At 54.6% G+C, this 20,383-nt stretch overlaps 7 protein-coding genes across 7 annotated transcripts; 4 read left to right on the top strand and 3 right to left on the bottom strand.

Annotated features, from left to right (window-relative positions):
- Positions 1 to 843: 843 nt before the first annotated feature.
- G647_04516 (uncharacterized protein) lies at positions 844 to 2,520 on the top strand (the record flags this gene model as incomplete). Its single annotated transcript, XM_008728858.1, has 1 exon — positions 844 to 2,520. The coding sequence occupies one exon, from the start codon at positions 844 to 846 to the stop codon at positions 2,518 to 2,520; it is 1,677 nt and encodes a 558-aa protein (XP_008727080.1).
- Positions 2,521 to 2,704: 184 nt separating this feature from the next.
- On the bottom strand, positions 2,705 to 4,257 carry G647_04515 (uncharacterized protein; the record flags this gene model as incomplete). Its single annotated transcript, XM_008728857.1, has 2 exons — positions 2,705 to 4,141; positions 4,195 to 4,257. 2 exons carry the CDS (start codon positions 4,255 to 4,257, stop codon positions 2,705 to 2,707), a joined length of 1,500 nt encoding a protein of 499 aa, XP_008727079.1.
- Positions 4,258 to 5,289: 1,032 nt separating this feature from the next.
- On the bottom strand, positions 5,290 to 7,257 carry G647_04514 (uncharacterized protein; the record flags this gene model as incomplete). The annotated part of the gene is made up of 1 exon (XM_008728856.1): positions 5,290 to 7,257. One exon carries the CDS (start codon positions 7,255 to 7,257, stop codon positions 5,290 to 5,292), a length of 1,968 nt encoding a protein of 655 aa, XP_008727078.1.
- Positions 7,258 to 7,549: 292 nt separating this feature from the next.
- On the bottom strand, positions 7,550 to 8,842 carry G647_04513 (mRNA surveillance protein pelota; the record flags this gene model as incomplete). The annotated part of the gene is made up of 2 exons (XM_008728855.1): positions 7,550 to 8,713; positions 8,765 to 8,842. 2 exons carry the CDS (start codon positions 8,840 to 8,842, stop codon positions 7,550 to 7,552), a joined length of 1,242 nt encoding a protein of 413 aa, XP_008727077.1.
- A 511-nt stretch (positions 8,843 to 9,353) lies between these two features.
- On the top strand, positions 9,354 to 11,248 carry G647_04512 (uncharacterized protein; the record flags this gene model as incomplete). The annotated part of the gene is made up of 3 exons (XM_008728854.1): positions 9,354 to 9,384; positions 9,466 to 9,807; positions 9,861 to 11,248. The coding sequence occupies 3 exons, from the start codon at positions 9,354 to 9,356 to the stop codon at positions 11,246 to 11,248; spliced, it is 1,761 nt and encodes a 586-aa protein (XP_008727076.1).
- Positions 11,249 to 12,656: 1,408 nt separating this feature from the next.
- On the top strand, positions 12,657 to 14,027 carry G647_04511 (uncharacterized protein; the record flags this gene model as incomplete). The annotated part of the gene is made up of 1 exon (XM_008728853.1): positions 12,657 to 14,027. One exon carries the CDS (start codon positions 12,657 to 12,659, stop codon positions 14,025 to 14,027), a length of 1,371 nt encoding a protein of 456 aa, XP_008727075.1.
- A 1,364-nt stretch (positions 14,028 to 15,391) lies between these two features.
- Positions 15,392 to 17,266, top strand: G647_04510 (uncharacterized protein; the record flags this gene model as incomplete). Its single annotated transcript, XM_008728852.1, has 6 exons — positions 15,392 to 15,605; positions 15,664 to 15,736; positions 15,790 to 15,818; positions 15,872 to 16,225; positions 16,282 to 17,071; positions 17,140 to 17,266. 6 exons carry the CDS (start codon positions 15,392 to 15,394, stop codon positions 17,264 to 17,266), a joined length of 1,587 nt encoding a protein of 528 aa, XP_008727074.1.
- Positions 17,267 to 20,383: the final 3,117 nt, after the last annotated feature.

Below are 20,383 nucleotides of genomic sequence, written 5' to 3'. Positions count from 1 at the left end.
CCGCACCTCGGGCCACGTTTCTATCCGCCACATGGAGCGCGGAAATATCATCGACTCGATACGTTTGGATACAAGGAGGACGTCGACGCTTGCCTTGCCCAGAACAGGTAACGAAGTCTGATAAAGGTGAATGCCACGCCTTGCAGACAAGCTCCGATTGGTTAGACGGGGTATTGATAAAGGGCTCCTTTATCGCTCGCTTTCCGCTGGGCTTTGAACGGCTGTGCCTAATCGGCGTCGGACGAATGGTCGTCCTGGAGACACTCCGGGTTCGCGATAAAGACAGCTTGAGCTGCATCAGCTAAGTGCGCAGCGTCGCCGCCAACACCCACGCCCTCGGCCGACCATCGCACGCGCAAATGAACGTGACTGGCTCATTGCAGACGCCACCACAACGATCGTCTGCTTCTGTTAGAGCAATGCGGGGAAACTCCATTGCCAGCCCCTTCCTCGACGTGATGGGGTCGGTCTATTGCAAGCCAGAACCCTCCCATCGGTAACGGGGAGTGGACATTCCTATCAGTCACAGGCTTTGCCAGCCATACGAGCGCTTCGGGTATCAGTGGACCAGAGGGCAGCTTTTGCGCTGCGGAGATCAACGATGAACAGCCCAGCCGACTGCTATGACGGCTCGACTCGGGCCGTGCATGAGTGAGGTTACCAGACCCAAGCATTGCCGGAGGACACCTTGAAAAGCTCGCAAGACACCTCGACGTCGTCCGTGCTATCGCTCCAGAGCATCGGCATTCGCAATACGACAATCCTCGTTAAGGCGTGATACAAACTATAGGATCCAAGCCAGCATCCCGCAGATCAGGTCGAAAGCCAAGCAGTATCGACAAAATGGTCGTCCGTCCCTTCAAGGTAGTACAGCCAAAGGACGTGCCTCGAGGCACACCAGAGTACGAAGAGAAGCGCGCCGCTTTGCTTCGCGCTTTCGCCGATAAAGTCCCCAAGGAATACTACATCCCGGAGGAGGTGGTCAACAACCCGCCTCAGGACGTCTCCGAGCTGCCAGTCCAATTCGGCATCCTGACGCCCCAGGAGATTGAGATCACGGAGAGATACGACGCGACAGGCCTCGCAGAGGCCATCGCTGGCAAGAAGTATTCTGCGGTCGAAGTGGTCACAGCATTCGCCAAGCGGGCGATTATCGCTCATCAACTTACATGCTGCTTGACGCAATGGTTCATGGACGAGGCGATCGAGCAAGCCAAGAAGCTCGATGAGTATCTGGAGAAGAACGGAAAGACCATCGGTCCGTTGCACGGCGTACCTGTCAGCATTAAAGACCACATGCCCATCGCCGGCACATACTCTTCGTACGGTTACTTCGGCAGTATCCAGCATGATGAGAAGGACAGCCAGTTTATTGGCATCCTGCGCTCGATGGGAGCAGTCTTTTACTGCAAAACCAACCAGCCGCAGTCGTTGATGCATTTGGAGTCAGACTCGCACTGGGGCCGCGTGTTGAACCCACACAACATTCAGCTCTCTGCTGGTGGCTCAACTGGCGGAGAAGCAGCTTTGATTGCAATGAAGGGCTCCGTGTTGGGCGTCGGTACCGACATTGGAGGGAGTATCCGTGGCCCCGCGGCATTCTGCGGCATATACGGCTTCAAACCAACCTCGTACACATTGCCTATGAAAGACATGATAGCTGCCCCGTTTCCCGCCGAGCTTAATGTGTTGTGCTCAATTGGTCCGATGGGCCGCAGCCTTCGAGATATGGATCTCATGACAAAAGGTGTCCTCGCAGCGAAACCGCATCTCGAAGACCCACGTCTGGTGCCGACGAAGTGGACAGGTTTCGAAACGCCCGTTACCAAGCCGCTGAAGATCGGTATTATCAGCAATGACGGCTTCATCGATCCTCAACCACCGGTAAAACGCGCCATCGCCTGGGCGAAAGAGAAACTCTCGGACCCCAAGTATAAGGATCTCGTCGAGATCAAGGACTTTACACCATACAATGCTGCTGAAGCATGGTCCAAAATCCGCCTCCAGTATTGGCCCGAAGGCGGCAAAGCTGTTGTTGACCACATCCAAGAAACTGGCGAACCAGTCCACCCCCTCTCCGCCTGGATCTGGAAGGACGCCGAAGTACACGGCATGCGCACCGGCCTCGACGTAAGCACCATGCGTGGTGAGCGGGACGAATACCGCATCAAATTCGCCCAGTACTGGAACTCGCAGGACGTGGATTTCGTGATCGGCCCCTGCTTTGTGGGACCCGCTTCGCAGCACGATACTGCGTTTTACTGGACATACACTTCTTTGTACAACTTTGTGGATTATCCAGGTATTGTGATTCCGACGCCGATCAAGGCAGAGAAGAGCGAGCAGTATGCCGAGGGTTACAAGCCGCTGAGCGATGCTTGTGGGCATGTTAAACAGTTGTGGGAGGAAGGAAACTTCGAGAGGGCGCCAATCAATTTGCAAATCAATGCCAGAAAGTACCACGACAATGAGCTGTTCGGCGCGCTGGCTGTGTTGAAGGATGTTCTCGAGTTAGTATGATTGGCAGCTTCAAGATCCAGAGATACTGGTCGTGATGTCCAGGACGAACAGCCTCTTCGCCACTCCCGAGTCGAAAATAGTAGGGTCGGACTTGAATCTTGGGATCTGAAAGGAGAGAGGACTCGTTTGGCTGGGTGTTCAGGCCGAATAGTCCGGTTCGTTTGATTGCTCAGAATGGTGGCCTTCATCTACAGATGATGGTGACTTCGCCCATCTCTCTATGCTTCAGTCTCTCCACGAGATCCTGTTCGCTGAATCCGATTTCCGTGCAGATCTCGTCAAAGCAATGAGTCCCGTCCAGGTACTGCATGATCTGAGCGTTCAAGTTTGAGCCGGTCTTGCCGGTCTTGCCAGTCGCGTGATGTTTCTTCTTAGTACTTGACGACGATTGTTCGGTAAGGTGATGTTCACTGGACATGCTTCGTGTAAGGGTTCGATACTGCAAATCTTCCCCATCGCCCTCATCCACGACCGCCGCTGCTTTCGGCGTGTGGATGGCATATCGATGGACGCGATACAGAAAACCCTTGATGACCCCGAAAGTCACGAATCGCCGTAGGTCTATATTAGCGAGCAAATTGGCGTTCTGTGCATACCATTCTCGTATGGTAAGCCCTTGGCGCAGATTGGCGAAGAGCTGGACAATAGTGACTCCGTCGATTGGGTCGCCTTTGCCTGTCAGGGGCCAGATCTCATCATCGTGCAGGGTGGTCACATTTGTCAAGCCGCTTGTCCGGCGTTCGACGGCACTGTCTATAATGGCTTCCTCCTGCGGGCCCGGTGTAAATGCTGTGTTAACGTACCTGGCGCATTCCTTTTGCATTTCCGTGTCTTTGGCGATCATATTGGCAAATTCAGCCGTTGGAGCGTATATGGCGTTGAAGCTGAATATGTCAAGCAGGAGGACACAGCCATAGTAGAGCAAATGTTTCACGCACTTCTTCGTAAGCTTCAGGTCTGCGTCTGCCATGATGGCGATCCTTTTGACACTGTTCACGCCATTGACGAACGGAATGATTCGAAGCATCGTGAGATCCCAGTTCTCATCTACCATAGTCTCGATTCTTACCGTGAAGAGCGGAACGTGCCACGGTTTGACACTAGCAGGATTCGGCAGAGTTGGGAAGAGCTTGATGTTCAGGGTATTCAACTCGTCGATGGGTATCATGCATTCGCAGTAGTTGTTCAGGTCTTCCATCAACATCTCACACAAACTGTAGATCTTGCCAGAATTCGGAGGCGCATTGTCCTCGCTCAAGAACCGAGATTGTTCTTCTAGACTGCGCATGAGGTGTGCCAGCTTCTTCACCACCGACTTGTATGAGGGGACGTCGATAGTGGAAGGCTCGCCCAGGACAAGAGCGAAGTTGAAGATGAACTCATTGCGTGGGTACTGCGGGGAGGTTAAACAGATAGGATACGATAGGACCAGCGTCGGAGGCGTGCTCGGGGTGAGAGGCGGTGGTAACAGGGAGATGAGATTGCCACAAAGCGACTGACGAGGAATCAGGAAGCGTGAGATGGTCGAGAAGGACAGCAGCGGTGCGGTCGACGAGGTCTGAGATGGGCCGATCACGGAGGCAGACAGGTCGCTGGTCGTCGAGATCGAGTCCTCGGGCACCTGATGCACGATCTTGGGCCCTGGCTACTCATGAGAAGTTGTCTCAGTATCACATCGAGTAATGGCTTGCCTTCTTGAGGGTCAAACTTGCTGTAGAAGATGGCTCTGATGGACATCTTTCACCGCAGCTTCAGGCGGAGGTAGACCGTGTGGTGTTTGCGGACATGCATGGTTTCATGTCATCATCATCACCATAGGCTTTCCAGTGCTTCGAAGGACTTGCACGCGTGTGGCCACAAGGAGAAATGCCATTGCGAAAGACTGGGCGACCAAGAAGTCCCAAAGTGAAGCAAGTCAATACTGAGTACACACACGACGCAGTTCTCCAACTGAGATCAGAACACGAGGCAAAACTCCACACGGAACTCTGACTTCGCTCATTTTGTCCGCACTGCTACGACTTCTCTCAGATGTTGCCATGGTTTCTGAGGCGCCCTCTTCTCTACCAGCCTAATGCAGAAATCTGCTGACAACACCGTAGGCACGAGCTATCACAGTGCTCCCACGCTCCTGGTTGGTTTATCATGGGATCACCGAGACTGCCTTTGTACGTGCCTCCGTGGCGTCAAGGCTGTGAGCCATCATGCAGTACAGGACTAACTTCGCATTCTGCGGTCAATGTAACGTGTAGCTAAGCAGTTGAATGCTTATGCTGCTCGTTCTGTGGCTGTCTATGGAGTATTCAAACGTCAATTCATGAGCATTAATTCATGCAATATCCAACCCTTGTGTGCCGTAAAGCAGCATGCAATGCTATTCATCAATGCAACGCCATACAATGACCACCAGAAAACAAATGCAAGATGCCAAACCCAGATGTCCGATGCTACACTACCGTGTGACCTGAGCCTGTATCCTGCAGGCAATGCAGCAATGATTCCTCCCATTACCGTGCCATGCCAGTGCTGATGCTGATGCTGAAGCCGATGCCATATTGATCTTGAAAACCACAACGCAATCGTGTCGTCGTCGATCCGCTGATGTGTCATTGCTGGCACACCGAAGCTGATCATGTCTGGGCGACCAAGGGAGTCGAACATCCAGTCTCCTCACTCTCAAAATAGCCGGCGATGCAGTGCAAGGCGAAGGCGTGAGAATTGGGAACCCGTTACTCTGAATTAAAGGGTATCACTGCTCGATCTTTCACGTCACCGTGTTTGAAGCTTTCGCTCCTCGTCCCTGATCTGGGCTTCCACTTGTGCGAGCAATTCCAAGGACAAGGTCTGCGTTGAGGGACCCAACCCAGGAAATTCATCCGTAGGACTGACATCCCAGGGGTAGCGGTGTCTTTTCACTGGTTTAGGCCAAGGGGAAGGCGTGGGAGATGGTTTAGGAGAGTATCCCCGCGGACGTGAAGGTGAGACACTCTTGTTATGTCCAGGAGCTTTAGGATCTCCTGAGCTCGGAGTTGAACCATTCACTCGCGGATTCGAAACGGCAGCTCGAGGGTTGCTGTCTGTAGCTCGGATATTCATGCCCGTCGCTCGGGCACTTTTCCAACTTGCCCTGCCGCTCAACTCTATTGCTTGAGAATCCGATGGTCCGGATCCTGCGACCCCTGGAATCCGGGGCGTCGTATATGCTCGCGAGAGATTCACATTGACTTTCAGCTTCGCTGTCTCCTCTGCAAAATTTTGCGATGTTGGCGTCCGAGCCGCGCCTGCGGTCGTCTCTTGAGATGGAGCCTCTTGTCTGGTGACTTTCGCTCTTCCACGCGGAGCGGCAGATTGTCGCTTCGGCGTCCCGCGTGACCTCAGAGGCTGCTGCTGCGCTAAAGGTGGAGGCTCAACTTTTGCACTCATTGCCGCTGGTGCTTCTGTGGATGTTTGTTTTGTTGTAGCCAGCTGAGCCTCGACTTCTACAGCCAGAGCAAGGAGATCTTCATCTTCGATCTCATTGAAAACCGAGTTGAAGCTTTCTGATAATTCTTTCGATGGCTTGATTGTGGCTTGTGTAGTTCTGCTTGTCCTAGCTCCATGTTCCACCCTGCAGCCTTGCTTGGGGGACGAACAAATTCGCGTGTCGACGCTCGAGGTTGGGGACGTCGGAGGCTCACGGGGTGGCGTTGAGGGAGCGATTTGGATGGGCTTTTGTGTCGCACATAGCATGAGAAATGTTTCGTCGTCGATACCATCTGTGAAATCTTCGTCGTCTTCCACGTCAAGACTGGACTGGGGAAGTTGCACTTGTGCGGTCACGGTTTTGTTGAACCCTTCTTGTTCGGGCGTGGAACGCTCTAGCCTATGTCGTTTCCGCTCGACCTTTTCCCTGCCCGCATCGATTCCTACTTTCGCAAAAAGCAGTTCCGTTGGGGAGCCTGGAGAGCCCGCTGCGACGGAATCACGCCTAACTGACCACGGCGAGGCACGGAGGGACTGTCCTGTATCTCTGGGTGACGCTGACGAACCCAAAGAAACAGGTAGGCTACTTTGTGGAAGCTCGGCACAACTCGGTGGTGGTCCGCAGTGTGATTTGTTGACAGTTCCTGCCGGTGCTGATGAACGGGCGTTGGCTTGTGAGGAAGTGAGCACTCTTAGTCCTGGAGGTCGGTCATCACCCAAAGAAGACGGTTTTGCTTGAACGGGTTGGCTTTTATCGGCAGAAGTGAGAGTCGGGTCAGTCGTCCTGGGTGGAGGAGCATGCGCAGCTCTCGACACGGTTATTGGTATTTCCTCCTGCACAGCATCCCGAAGTCCCTGTGATATGTCATTCGCGACAGTCTCCTCTGTCAAAACAGACTCCTTATCCGCGCTGACAGAATCCTCTTTGTCGCCTTTGCCTTTCACTGAAGCGGCAACAGCCTTTTGTCCAAAGAATCTGTTCAACCTAGGTTGACTTGCGGTGACTTTCCCCCAAGTATCCTCAATGCTAATCCTGCCCTCCTCCAGCATCTTCTGCCTCACTGTGCGCTCTCTTTCCGCTTTCTCTTCCCGCTTGCGCTTGTTCTCAACTCTTTGTCTGTTCCTTTCTAGTTCTTTCTTGCGCTTCTCTTCCCGGGCATCGATCCTGTCGGCGCGGGCCATTTGTGACGCGGTGTATCGAACAGTGGCGCCATCTCGCTTGTATGCCCGCTTGGCCTCCTTGAGGGTCATAGGAGGCTTTGCGGGCCATGGCATGGTTCAGGAAGGGGGGAAGACGGATTGAAGTCGTCCGGCTTGAGGCACCGTATTGTTTTAGCGAGCCTGATCCTGGTTGACCGCGCGCGGATGTGTAGCGCGTCAACAAATAAGACACGTCAACGTCACTATCACGTGCTGCGGAGACCTTCCGCATTCCAAGCCAGATAATTAGACTGCCCACCTGCGTAACTCGTAGTAGAGCTTCACTGAGCAAACATCCTGGCTGGTGATCAGACTGACTACGGAGTACTGGCTGAACATTCGGAGGACTTTCAGGTCTGAAACGAAGCTAAGATTCTTCGCTTCTATCCTCCCCGGAATCTTCGCCATCTGACTCAATATCGTCAATGGGAAACGTCAAGATGGCAGCAATGCCTCCAAGCCCCTCCAATCTTTTTCCACTTTCGTGATCACTACTGAGCACCCTGACTTCTCCACCTTCGACTTCCCTCACTCTGTCGACCAGCCTGACCCATCTTCGTCTCGTAGCTACATCTTGGCTGCGGAAGAGAGCATTGCTGATTAGGAGGACACCTCCTCCTCGTCCTACTGCGCCCTTGTCGACACATGTCTCGACCTCTCTCGGACCGTACCAAGCCCGCCCATCATCCTTCCGCAGGAGCGCAAAGAAGTCGTCCATTAAGGAGGTCTCTCTGGCGTATTTCGTATCCTTCAGCCTCACCAAAACCTCGGGGCTTTTGAGCACTTCATTCAGGCTGTGCAGATGACCTGAGCTGCTGTGAATGACAATGAAGGCTTTCCGTTTCACCAGGTCTTGGAGCAATTTGTCACCCTTCGCAGAGGCGGTCTCGGTGATGTGTTTGAGGAAGCCGGCAGCCGTAAAGCCAGGGCTTGCTAACAGGATTGGGAAATTTGAGCTGCTGTCTTTATTCTCCATCAGGCCTTGAAGCTGTCGTGTTAAAGTGTCCAGCACTGTACCAAAGAACTTCTGCAATCCCTTGTCATGGTCGGCCGACCTTCCAGCTCCCGTACGTTTGCGCGGTACTGAGGCCTCGACCTTTTGTCTCAGGACAGTTTGAAACTGTGTAATGAAACATATATTGGCCAGGCCCTCCTGCATGACTACCGCCACTGCTTCGGTGCCTCGAGTCTGGTCGATGGCTTCTTCCAGTTGTGCACGTGCAACACTGTCCCAGCCTTCGCCGCCATTGTCACCTTCGACTTCCTTCTCGAGGGTGAAATTGCGGTTCAGTTCTAGGTCGAGAGTATGGAATTGCCCGATTTTGGTATATCTGTTCTCCCGGGCGATCTGACCGGAGACATGGAGTTGGCCGGCTTGTGGATCGAAGTCGGTGGACTTGACTCGTATTGTTAGATTGGTGTGTACCCGTTGCGAGGCGGTAGAGCCAGTCGAAGATGATTCGGTGGTCACGCGCCGTATCGCAGATGCGGTAAGAAGGTCTGCAGGACGAATGAGGTTGTAAGCATGCCACTGTTTTACTCCTCAGAATGCCTTCGACATATTGGAAGAAGTGCGACTTACCATGTCCTCAGGTTCTTCTGGACACAGTGTGACGCTCCCACTTCCGTCATTGTCGATATGTCGCTTGACGAGGCGCATCCCGATCGGAGGTACGAGCAGCGATATTTGGACGCGCTCGGAGCAGGACGTAAGCCACTAAACAGAAAATCGGCGACGGGTGCCACTGAGAGAAAGAGTTAATTATGGATGACCTTCACTGCTGCAGTGAGGACTCCAACGGGGAATCGGTGTTAGCGGGGCGTTGATTGGCGTGCATGACGCCGTCACGGCCGTTGCAGAGCCCGTCAAGCCCGTGACTTGCAGCTGGGCTAGGTGGCTAAACCCGCCCCTGGAGACGCCCTCCAGTAACTCGTAGTGCGTGTGAGGACCAGAGTAGCTGCCAGTAGCACCGTCCCAGCCTCCCACCTTGTTGCAGGCCAACTCCACCCATGCCATCATATTAGGTGATTCTTGCCGTACCACAACTCTTCGTTCTGCTTCTCTAGCATTTCTGCGTCGCGGTCGCCTGTTGCCTGTTTTAACCATCTCCCGCATCATCAATTTTCTGTTCTTGTGTGCTTTTGCAGTGCGTTCTGAAACCATTGGCATTATGGGTAGCTTCCTCTTCAAATGGTACGTCAGTGCGCACTGGGTCCTGCCCCTGAGCGTCCATGCGCTCGTGCCGCAACAGTAGCTGATCCCCATCCACAGGCCCCATCCAGAGGCCAACGACGTCCATGTTACGGGCACCTTCGACGACTGGGGCAAGAGCGTGCAACTAGATAAGGTCGGCGACATCTGGCAGAAGGACGTGGAGCTGCCAAAGGCCGACGAGAAGATTCTGTACAAGTTCGTGGTTAATGACCAGTGGATTATTGATCCAGAAGCTCCTCAGGAGGATGACGGTCACGGCAACATCAACAATGTCCTACATCCAGAGCAGATCAAGCCCAAGGCGTCGGTCGTGCCAGAGGCATTCACCACCTCCAGCGCAGCCCCAGAGAGCACTACCGCTGCCTTGGCTGGTGGGGTACCTCTAGAGCCTAAGAAGGAGGCGACTGAAGGTAGGCATTCCTACCATAAGCGCGAGAAAAGGTACTAAGTGTGAGTGATTTAGTGACACCGGCGTCGGACTCCCACCTGCACGGTGCGCCCGGCGCATTCCCAGAGACTCCAGCAAATGAACCAGACTCTTTTGGCGTGAATCCTATGCCACCAAGCGAGGGAGCAAGCAATCCCGTCAATGTACCGGCAGGGGAGAAGATTCCTCCTTTGAGTGAGGTCACTTCCAACACTATCCACTCCGCTGTAACTACCTCACAAGAAGCCTACGAGAAGGGGGGCGCGGGCATACTTGGGGGTGCATTGGCTGCACTAGGACTGGGTGGCACGGCAGCCAAGAAGGAAAACCTGATCCCGGAGTCGTCTCTCCCCATGGGCGAGAACGCAGACAAATCGCTGGATGCCAGTCCATTTATCAGCTCTTCTGGCCCGAGCACGACTGCTGCCGACTTGGCCGCCAAGGTGCCTTTAGAAGACACCAAAGCTCAAGCAACAACGCCCGCAGTCCCCGAAACAGTCAAGGAGTCGATTGCGGAGGCGCATGCCGAGCCGGAGGCTACCACTTCATCGGAAGCTGTGAAAGAGAAGGCCGAAGTCGAACAAGAATTACTGAAGAAAGTGCCTGAAAATGAAGCAGCTGGAGAACATGCACCGAACATTGCGGCCACCGCCGCCGCCGCCGCCGCAGCTCCAGCATCCGGCGTCCCCGAGAAAGTGAAGGAGTCAATCGCCGAGGCACACGCTGATCCTGAAGCTGCCACATCTGCCGAAGCCGTAAAAGAGAAGTCTGAGGTAGAACAGGAGCTACTGAAGAAAGTGCCGGAGCATGACGAAGCTGGAGAGCCTGCGCCTACGGTTGCTGCAGCCACTTCTGCCACTGCGCCAGCTCCGACTGGAGAGACATCAAGCACTCCCGCGCCTGGACAGTTACCTACCGCCGCCGCCGCAGTGGCTGACGGCACTGACGGAAGCGCTGAGCCAAGCGAAGCACCTAAGACCACGGTCGTACCCGAGAAGACAGAGGGCGACAACACCGAGTATGCCCCGCCTCACGCACCTTCTGCTGCTCCAGGAGTTTCCAACTCTGCTGCTGCGGCAGTCTCTGATGGTGCAGAGGACCCCACGCTGCTAGATGAGCCTGCAGTACAACTTGGGATCAAGAATGACACGGAACAAACCACCGTCCCATCAACCGAGGCGGCGGCTGCCCACGAGGCTACCACAACTGAGCCTCCGAAAGAGGCGGCCGCTGCTGCACCAGCGGCCAAGGAGGAAGAGACTAAGGCGGCAGCCCCTGCTACAACGACTGCTCCGACGAGCAGCGCAACTTCAACACCCGCAAAGAAACCCGCGTCCACCACCCCCTCCAGCACCCCGGGGTCGGCCAAGGATAAGAAGAAAAAGCACAGGGTCAGCTCGTTCTTTAAGAAGATCTTTGACTAGTTCTCAAAGGCGGCTGCATGTCGGTGTTTGGGGAGACGTGGAAAGGGTAAAGTGATAGAGCAGAACGTGGCCAGGGAGCCAGTCCCTGCATGATGTCTTGTTCGACGCCGCGCACTTGTTGGGCCGGGTGGAACGCAGGTGCTCTTCATGAGAAGGTCTCAATGCTTTCAGCTTGTGTATGACGGTGGCCGGGACGCAGAGCTATGAGGAGGGGTTGATGCTGGATCGCAGTGCTCCAGGTGCATCGCTTGTATGGCGCATGGTGGGTTTGGATCCTGTTTTTCTCTTGTAGATATCCCCACTGAGTTGTGCTTGTACCGGGAGATAATTAATACAGCAGACGGGTTGGTGCCGGCATGGGTGATGCTCTCACGATACAGGAAATGTTCTCGTCGTTTTCTAGAAGCGCCAGAAGCCAGAGGGCGTCCGAGCGCTGCACGCGCAATGCAGCGTCATACCCAATCAGTGCATTGGGCGTGCGGTGCGTGCAGTTGACCGCTTGAACTACGTCAGCAGGCCAGACGCTTTGGTGGCTTCACCAGCTTGGTGCTTTGGTGCTGCGAGCTTCTGGTACGTCGAAGCTCTTTCCCCGCTAATTGCACGCTCCTTTGGGTTATTCTTGCCCTGTTTTCGAGATGTGCCCTGCATCGGTGAAGAGCCATCAGCTGTCTTGCTCGTACAAAGCGTGCGGATTCGCCCTGATGCAATCAACATTCCAGAAAGCTCGTGTCAATCCATAACATAGTCTTTCGCGCTGTCCTGCTTACCCCTCGCCTGTTCAACGGTTGCTGCTTCCCCTCCTCTCGGTCTGGTCTTGTTTATATCAGCTGGGTTTGCCCGTGTGTCTGCGCCCTTGCTACTCGCTTGCCACCCAATCTCTGTCGGTAATCAGAACACACCTGGCGTCTTGCATCGGTCCTCGGCTGCCCCTCCGCTGCGTCATCTGCGATTCAGACTCGCTCATTGCCCCACCTCACGGCTCGAAGAGTCCACCAGTGCTTGGACAGCCCTGGTTCGCACTGCAGGAGGAAGCCCGGAAAGCTCTCTGGTGCGTTTGGTCCCCTGCGAGAGTTTCACTCGTCAATTGACAGTGAACAGAAGCATCACGGACAGACACTACCTTCCCTGATACGGCATTTCGCCCTTGCCCATCCCTGTCTCCTTCGTCGCAACCGCAATCCGCAAGCTGCAAGCCGCGGTCTGTGGTCCACCAGTCTCACGGACCACATCAGTGACAGGACACCCTAGTGGAGAGGGTCCTCTCCTATTCCTCTAAGCACCAGAAGAAATCCAGTCGGGTCAGTCCACAAGATATCCTCACTTGAGTTTAAGCCAACGACAAGCAGCTCCCGTCTGGGGTCTCATACCCACCCACTGCAACCTCCCCGCCTCTCGAACCTCATCGCCAATGTCTGCATCTCTTCCTGCTTCTCACCAAGCTATCATCGATACCCTGGTTAAAGACTTGCAACAAGCCAAACCGGAAGACCCTCTCCAGTATTGTGCGAATTACTTCAACCGTCAGCTCGAATTCGAGCGGGCTTCCCACAAATCAGCCAAGTCGCCCTCGAACTTGAGCACGAACGGCAAGATGGCAGACACTGCTGGCCCGTTCGACAACCGCAGCCCTTTCGCAGCAAAGAACAGCATACAAGAGGAAGAAGAAGAACGTGATACCTTTGGGTCCCCTACCGATGCCACCTTCAAGAACCGCGACTCGGGTCGTTCACCTTTTGGGGGCTCTGGCTTTGGCGCCGCGGCCGGCGGTGCTGCTGGTGGCAGCTTGTTTGGCAACTGGTTAGGCAATCAGGCCACTGAGGACACCTCACAGCAAGCCCAACCACTGCCAAATAATTATGCTGCCGGCCGCCGAACCTCTGTCTCCGCCGAATCGATGCAACCAGATTCCGATTCAGGCAACTGGAAACCCCCCAAGCACTCCAAGACGGCTGAGCAACTCGAGAGACTCAGAGCCGCTGTGTCGGGTAACTTTTTGTTTTCCAGCCTGGATGAGGACTCCTTCAACTTGGTGCTCGACGCACTCGTAGAGAAAAGCATCCCCGCGCCGAACATCAAGGTCATCACACAGGGTGACGAAGGCGATTTCTTCTACGTGATCGAGTCGGGCGACTTCGATATCTATATCAACCCAAGCGGAGCCGTCGAAGCTGGCCCTGATGGGATGGGAAATAAAGTTGCTACGATTGGACCTGGTGGGAGCTTTGGTGAACTCGCTCTGATGTACAACGCTCCTCGTGCTGCTACAGTTGTCAGTGCATCCAAAGGTGGTCTGCTGTGGGCCTTGGATCGTGTCACATTCCGGCGAATCCTTATGAACAACGCCTTCCAGAAAAGAGAAATGTACGAAGGTTTCCTCGGAGAAGTACCGTTGCTCTCGTCCCTCAAACCGTACGAACGAGCCAAGATCGCCGACGCGTTGGAGACTGTCAAGTTCGAACCGGGTCAGAACATCATCACCGAGGGCGAGCCAGGCGACGCCTTCTACCTTCTGGAGTCAGGCCATGCGGTGGCATACAAACATGGAGTGGACCACGCTGTCAAAGAATACGGCCGAGGCGACTTCTTTGGTGAACTCGCTCTGTTGGATGACAAGCCTCGAGCTGCGAGCGTGATTGCGAAGGATAATGTCACCGTTGCCAAGCTCGGCAGAGATGGATTCAAGCGCCTACTTGGACCGGTAGAGGGCATCATGAGACGCGAAGAGTACGAAGGCACCGAAGACCTAGATCCGTTAAGCCACCAAAAGACTGTGACTTGAGGCGAAGCTTAAACTCCAAGTCACAGGGTGGACATGGCGGACGGACTGGGACTTGCTGGGTCTGTCGCCAGAAAAAGATCAAACACAGAAACGAGATACGAAACAAACAGGGTAGTCAGTAGGTATGCTTATGGCCTGGTCTTATTACGAGCAGGGGCGTCTGCGTGTCCAAGGGTGGCACAAGTCTGCTAGTGATGGGACGTTGATTATCAACTGAGGTTGGAGTGATTGACAAAAGGCCACGCGCCGATTCAACCACCCACGAGACGATGCAATACTATGGATGATCGTCGGTTAATGAAGTTATGCTTATCCGTCAATTCCACTGCCTGGTTTTTATGAGGAGGCCCGATGAGCAGCTCTGTCCTGAGGGTCAAAAGTGCTCGGTTCTACGGAGGACGATATCCAGAGTGCGGCCTAGAGGCACTAGACTCGATAAGGCGGGCTTATATCAGCATTCGCGAGACCTTCCACATCATGATCCGCCTGGCTCGAACACGTCTATGATTTGCTGTTCAATTCTCCACCCGTTGCTCCTTCCGGTGAGCATCCCAATATCAGACTGCGCTGACTACTTCCAGGAGTCTTTAAAGGTGTCCTCCCTATTCCCGTCTCACGTCCTCCTCTCTGTCTCTCCTCCCACCGTCTTGAATACCTCATACCTTCATGGTGCGATGTGCAGCCCGTGGCCGCTCAGATCGGCACCATATCCGATGAGCTCTGTGCGCCCAGGTCCTCCAAACTATTCGAGATTACTGATCGTGTATCGCCAGGCTCGAATGGCCACGGCCAAGAGCTGGGCAAAGCAGCCACGGCATGTGCACCAATGATATGAGCACCGTGGAAACTTGATATTCATTTCTGGTGGCCGTGTCATGCCGTTTCAACGTCTCCTTATTCATCTTGCGCCTTTCTGCTGATGGGGACGTCACTGCCGACACCCTCTCAAGCTCGTTCTCCGAGGCAACTCCTCCGCAAATCGCGGGATGTTCAGTAACCAGATATTGTCTCTCGTTCTGGGGTCGCCGTCATGGGGTCCTCCTTCCACTTCTTTCACTCTCGGTTGTTGGAATTGTTGGGAAATGGGCATTCTTTCACAGATTTCAGTACGAAGGAAGAGCCTCTGTGGAGCTGCTGAGCAAGCTTGTCTCCGTAAGGCGTGACTCTGCGGCGGAACAGCCTGCCTCAAGAACCAGCGCTGCCCAGGCTTTCCCGTGACTGGCTGTGGCGTTCCTTGCGATATATAGTCTGATGGCAGTCGAAGTGCCCCGAGGCCGTTTCCCGAAATTCTGCTCCGCCTAAGAGAGATACCCCGGGGTGCTTTGTCTTAAGAGCTTCTACTCAAGGAATTTGACCGTGCCTCCATGGCAGACCACTGCGACTCTACCGTCGAGACCGAAAACATGACGGAGCTCGATCCCGACAGGTCCTCACTCGAATCAGTTCCTGGCCCTCCGACAGCCACACACCAGGACCTCGAAAAATTGAGCACCAAGCATTCCCATAGAACGACCAGAAGTGCGGGATCTGGCTATGTGCCTCAAACGGCGCAGGACTGGGACGGCGAAGACGATCCGGGTATGAAACAAGACTCACTTCATCATTTCCCAACAAGGCCCTGACAAGGATGACCCAGGTGATCCGCGGAATTGGTCGTTAGCTTCGAAGATATACCACGTTCTGGTTCCAGCCTTGCAATGCTTCACCATGTACGTGGTCGAGGGGAGCGAGTACGTCTGAAAGAGGCTGACAATAGAAATAGCACTTTCGGTTCCTCTGTATACACGCCCAGTAACAGCAGTCCAGCCGAGTTCTCGTCTTTCCGGTTTCTGACGGTGTCCCAGGTGTGCATGAAGTCTCTCAGCATTTTCGCGTCAGTCAAACCGCTGCCCTTGTCCCGCTCACGGTCTATGTTCTGGGACTGGGTCTCGGCCCTGTCGTGAGCGCTCCGCTCTCGGAGAGTTATGGACGGCGTGCTGTATATTTGATATTTTTCCCGCCCTCACTTCTGATGACCTTGGGCGCTGGCCTGTCGAAGTCGTATGCCTCCCTTGTCGTTTGCCGTCTTTTCGCCGGTGTTCTCGGCTCTGGATGTCTTGCGGTCGGAGCAGGGACCAATGGAGATCTGTTTGTGCCTTTGCATAGGGCGATCGCAAGTGCGCTGTTCCTGGCGGCACCATTCTTGGGCCCGGCCTTGGGTAAGCCCCCAGAGACATCGATGCGCCGAGTTTCACGACTGACATGTGTCGTAAAGGACCGGCCATAGGTGGCTATGTCGCCATGAAGAAGGGATGGCGATGGACGCAATGGCTGATCCTCTTCTGGGGCGTCCTTGCCTATGCTGTTTCACTGCCACAGAAAGAGACGTACAAGAAGATCATCTTGCAAAACCGGGCGAAGAAACTTGGACTTTCACCTCCTCCAAATCCGCTGCCGCCGGGGATGTCCAAGTTTCGATTCGTCTTGATCGTGACGCTGATGAGACCGATGAGGATGTTGTTCACTGAATCCATTGTCGCCTTCTTCAGCATCTACACCGCCTTCAACTTCAGCATCTTGTTCGGGTTCTTCGCAGCATTCCCCATTGTCTTCGAATCGCCCTTCCCGGAGAGTCAAATCTACCACTTCAATGCCGGTGAGGAGGGTCTAGTCTTCCTGGCCCTGGGACTCGGTGTGGCAGTCGCAACGATGATGTTCATCCTGATCAACAACTTGACCTACAAGAAGAAGACGTTGAAAAGGCAGATCCGGGGCGACTTCTCGCCGCTACCGCCCGAAGAACGACTTTACTGTGCGATGATCGGGTCCTTTCTCTTGCCTATTGGACTGTTCTGGTTTGCCTGGACAGCAAGGAGCGGCATTCATTGGATATCGCCGGTGTTGGCTACAATCCCGTTCGCGATTGGAAATATGCTTGTGTTTGGGTCTTGCGTGTTGTATCTGATTGATACGTACGGGCCTCTGGCGGGTGCGAGCGCTGCGGCAGCCAACGGGTTCTTGAGATACTGTGTCGGCGGGGTTTTCCCGCTTTTTACAGTGCAGATGTGAGCTGTTCCTCGATCATATGCGCTGATATTCTCAAAGAAGAGCATCTGCTAACAGCGGTTTCCAGGTACCGTGGCATGGGCGTAGCCTGGGCTACGAGTCTACTCGGCTTTGTCACTGTCGCTCTGCTACCAATTCCTTGGGTGCTATACCGATACGGGCCGAAGATAAGACAGCGCAGCGCCTACACATGACAAGGACCACTATGGGTGGATAGGGGGGACATATAGGGCATAATTTCCCGAGGAATCTACTAAGGGCATACAAGGCTATGAGCATCTCAAGGCGGCAAACTGGGTATATACACGGTGTCTGATGGCGAAAGGGCAGCTGATTGCGCTGCATCCCTGGTTCAAGCCGGTTCTGTGTCACTAAGAGATCACTCATCATGTCGCTCTCCGTGCCTGACTCAGCGGATCCCTTCACGCGGTGGCTTTGGACCTGTTCGATCGAGCCATACAGGATCAAGTCTTCAATGACCTCATCCGTCGTTTGGACTCGCGGAGGCGTAAAGTTGAGATGCTCAACGCTGATTGCCCCGAAGCCTGACCCAATCCGTCGGCAGCGGCTCCTTCTGGGCGGCCACCTTTAAGCGATTCCTAGACCTGTCGCCAGGATTATTCTAATCCCCGAAGCCTGGCGAACTAGATACTGTAGTCGCTCAGAAATCCCAAACCACATGGATGGTACGCACTGTCGTATACCAAGCTTCCTCCCAAGCTGTCCGCTCCGCCCGACATTCATCAGCTCATGTCGGCCTCCATTGTCTTTGCCCGCGTATCTCCTGTCGATCGTGTTCCCGAGACCAGCTGAATGATGCGCCAGGTATTGGCTGGATGCGATGGACCGTCGATTTCTTTTTGTCGAATCTCTACCAACCCGAGCACCACTGGCAGCAAAGTACGAGCAGCAGGCCAGAGCCCGGTCTCACGCAGCCACTGTCTCGCATCGCAAGTCGACCATCAAGCCCAGCAGCTTGGAGGTCGCGCGCAGAACTCCAGATGCACAGAAGAAACCTCGCCATGCCTGGACTGCCATCTACCGTGGGTGCACCTGTCCCACTGTCTTTGTCCATGGGTGGCTGAGTAACTACTACGCAGACGTGTCCGACTGGGGTGACGAGGACACGGAGGCATGTCAAACATCGTCTGAGCAGTCACACCATGTCCAGACAACCAAGTCCGGCCCACAGTCTTCGGTTGATGCCAGCAAACGCGATCCCTTCCGGACTCACCCTGTGTCGAAACATTCCCTTCGCTCCGACGAGCTCTTTGATTTCGGTGTGTCAGCCCAAGGTCGTGTCGAGTCGTTTGTTGCTCTTACTTTGTATCCATCTGACATGCAGCGTGATCAGCCGTCAATGTTGCTGCCGCCACCATGTTCGACATCCAGCCTGAAAGATCTCCGCCCAATGCTATCGTGACCACCATCCAGATGGCGATGAAGGACGCAGCTGCCTTCCATGCCGCCTTGGCCCTGTTCGCATCCATTCAGGCGAACACCCAGGGCGCCACCTTGTCCCCAGAAGCGAACTACCACAAGGTCGAATGCGTGCGGATGATCAGTGGTCGCCTGAACGGGAGTGTCAGCACCTGTGAAGGCACCATCTACGCTGTCATCCTACTTTGGGCATTCGAGGTACAGTACAGGCGCTCATCATGCTTTGGAAGGCTTTTCAGGCGAACTAATTAAGAGAGGCTCTAGTCAACTTTGACAGCGACCGACGCTTTACAGGCTCATGTCAACGGCCTCGAACTGATGGTGAAGCGGAAAGGGGGCATCTCGACGCTGACCCCGGAGGTGCAATGCATGCTGGCATGGTATTTACCTGAATCCCGAATCAGACGTCCGTCCACCACTGGCTAAACGACTGACAGGTCCATCATCCTCAACAGGGGAAATTTCAAGATCCCCTTCCGTAGCGACCGCAACGACCGCAACAGCGTGACCATGACCGTGACCTCTCACCCAACGTCCGGCACACTAGCAGCACAACCGACACCACCACTGTCTTGGCTGTTGTCCTCGTATCACGAGACTTGGCACTTCCTGTCCGACCTGCACTGGCTTTCGCGATCCAGCCCTTCCCTCTTCCAGTCCCAGAGTGCCTTCTTCGAGGCCCAGTCGCCGCTTCACCGCCTCGTCTTCGGAACCGTCGACCTCGCGCGTCTCCAGGCCTTTCGCGATCCGACGAGGAAGAACCTCGTCTCCATACCCCGCGTGTTCTGCGTTCTCTGGGTACTATCCATCTTCCTCGAGCACGCGAGGTCTGCCGTCGAAATCGCGGCGGAGCTGCAGCATTTGGAGGAGCGCTTGCGTCGTCATTTGCTCGATCGCTCCGGCGCGCCCATGATGCTGTGCTGGTTCTTGCTGCGAGATGAAAAGTCGTCACAGGTACACCCTCGGTCGTGGGCCGTGGTGAGGCACGTCAACCTGATCAAGATGTGGGATGTCGACAAACAGCGCAACTTGACCGCCCTGCTGCATGGGTATTTACTCTTCGACCAAACCACCGCGGAGGCGCAGCATCAACTGTACCACTCCGTCATGGAGGGCATCATGGAGGACATGGCGAACTTGACTTGACTAGGGCAGTACAGTCGCAAGGTGGGCCCCTCCTGTGAGGAGTTGCTGCTACAATGTTATGATTCCTGTATGGCGCAATGCGACGATGCCGCAGTGTGACGATGGCGCAGCGTGGTGACATGGAAGCAACATCTGGATATCATAACACTGTAAAGGTACAGTACTTCGGCGGCATCTCCATCGTCGCCAGGGCCGTCACGCACAGCAAAGTGAGATGCTGCGCCGCATCGGATGGTCACCACGACCTGGAATGCCTCGACGAGCAGAAATGCGGATCACCCTGTCTGATCCTATACCCGCTGATACTGACCGATATGATGCTGAAGTGATGCGTGGAGGATCTATCTGCTCGGTGCTCACATCCGGTCAGTCGGCCACCTGCACCTACACCAGTACCTACACCAGTACCTACACCTGCACCTACTCCTACACAGACACCAGTACCTCCACTTGCCATAGAACTAGCCTACGCTATACTCAACCGTACCGTGGTCGAGGCGATGTATCCTTCCCAAGTTGATTGGTCCGGCCTGGTCTGTGTTGGTCTGGTCTGTCTTCGTCCCGCCTGGGTCTCTTCACCATCAGCGTGATATGATGCATCACAACCAAATCACCACTGAGACCATGGAGACCAATAACACCAATAACACCAATAACACCAATAACACCAATAACACCAATAACACCAATAACACCAATAACACCAATAACACCAATAACACCAA

Source organism: Cladophialophora carrionii (assembly GCF_000365165.1).
Source record: "Cladophialophora carrionii CBS 160.54 unplaced genomic scaffold supercont1.3, whole genome shotgun sequence".
Taxonomy (NCBI): Eukaryota; Fungi; Ascomycota; class Eurotiomycetes; order Chaetothyriales; family Herpotrichiellaceae; genus Cladophialophora; species Cladophialophora carrionii.
This window is presented reverse-complemented; position numbering and strand designations above follow the sequence as displayed.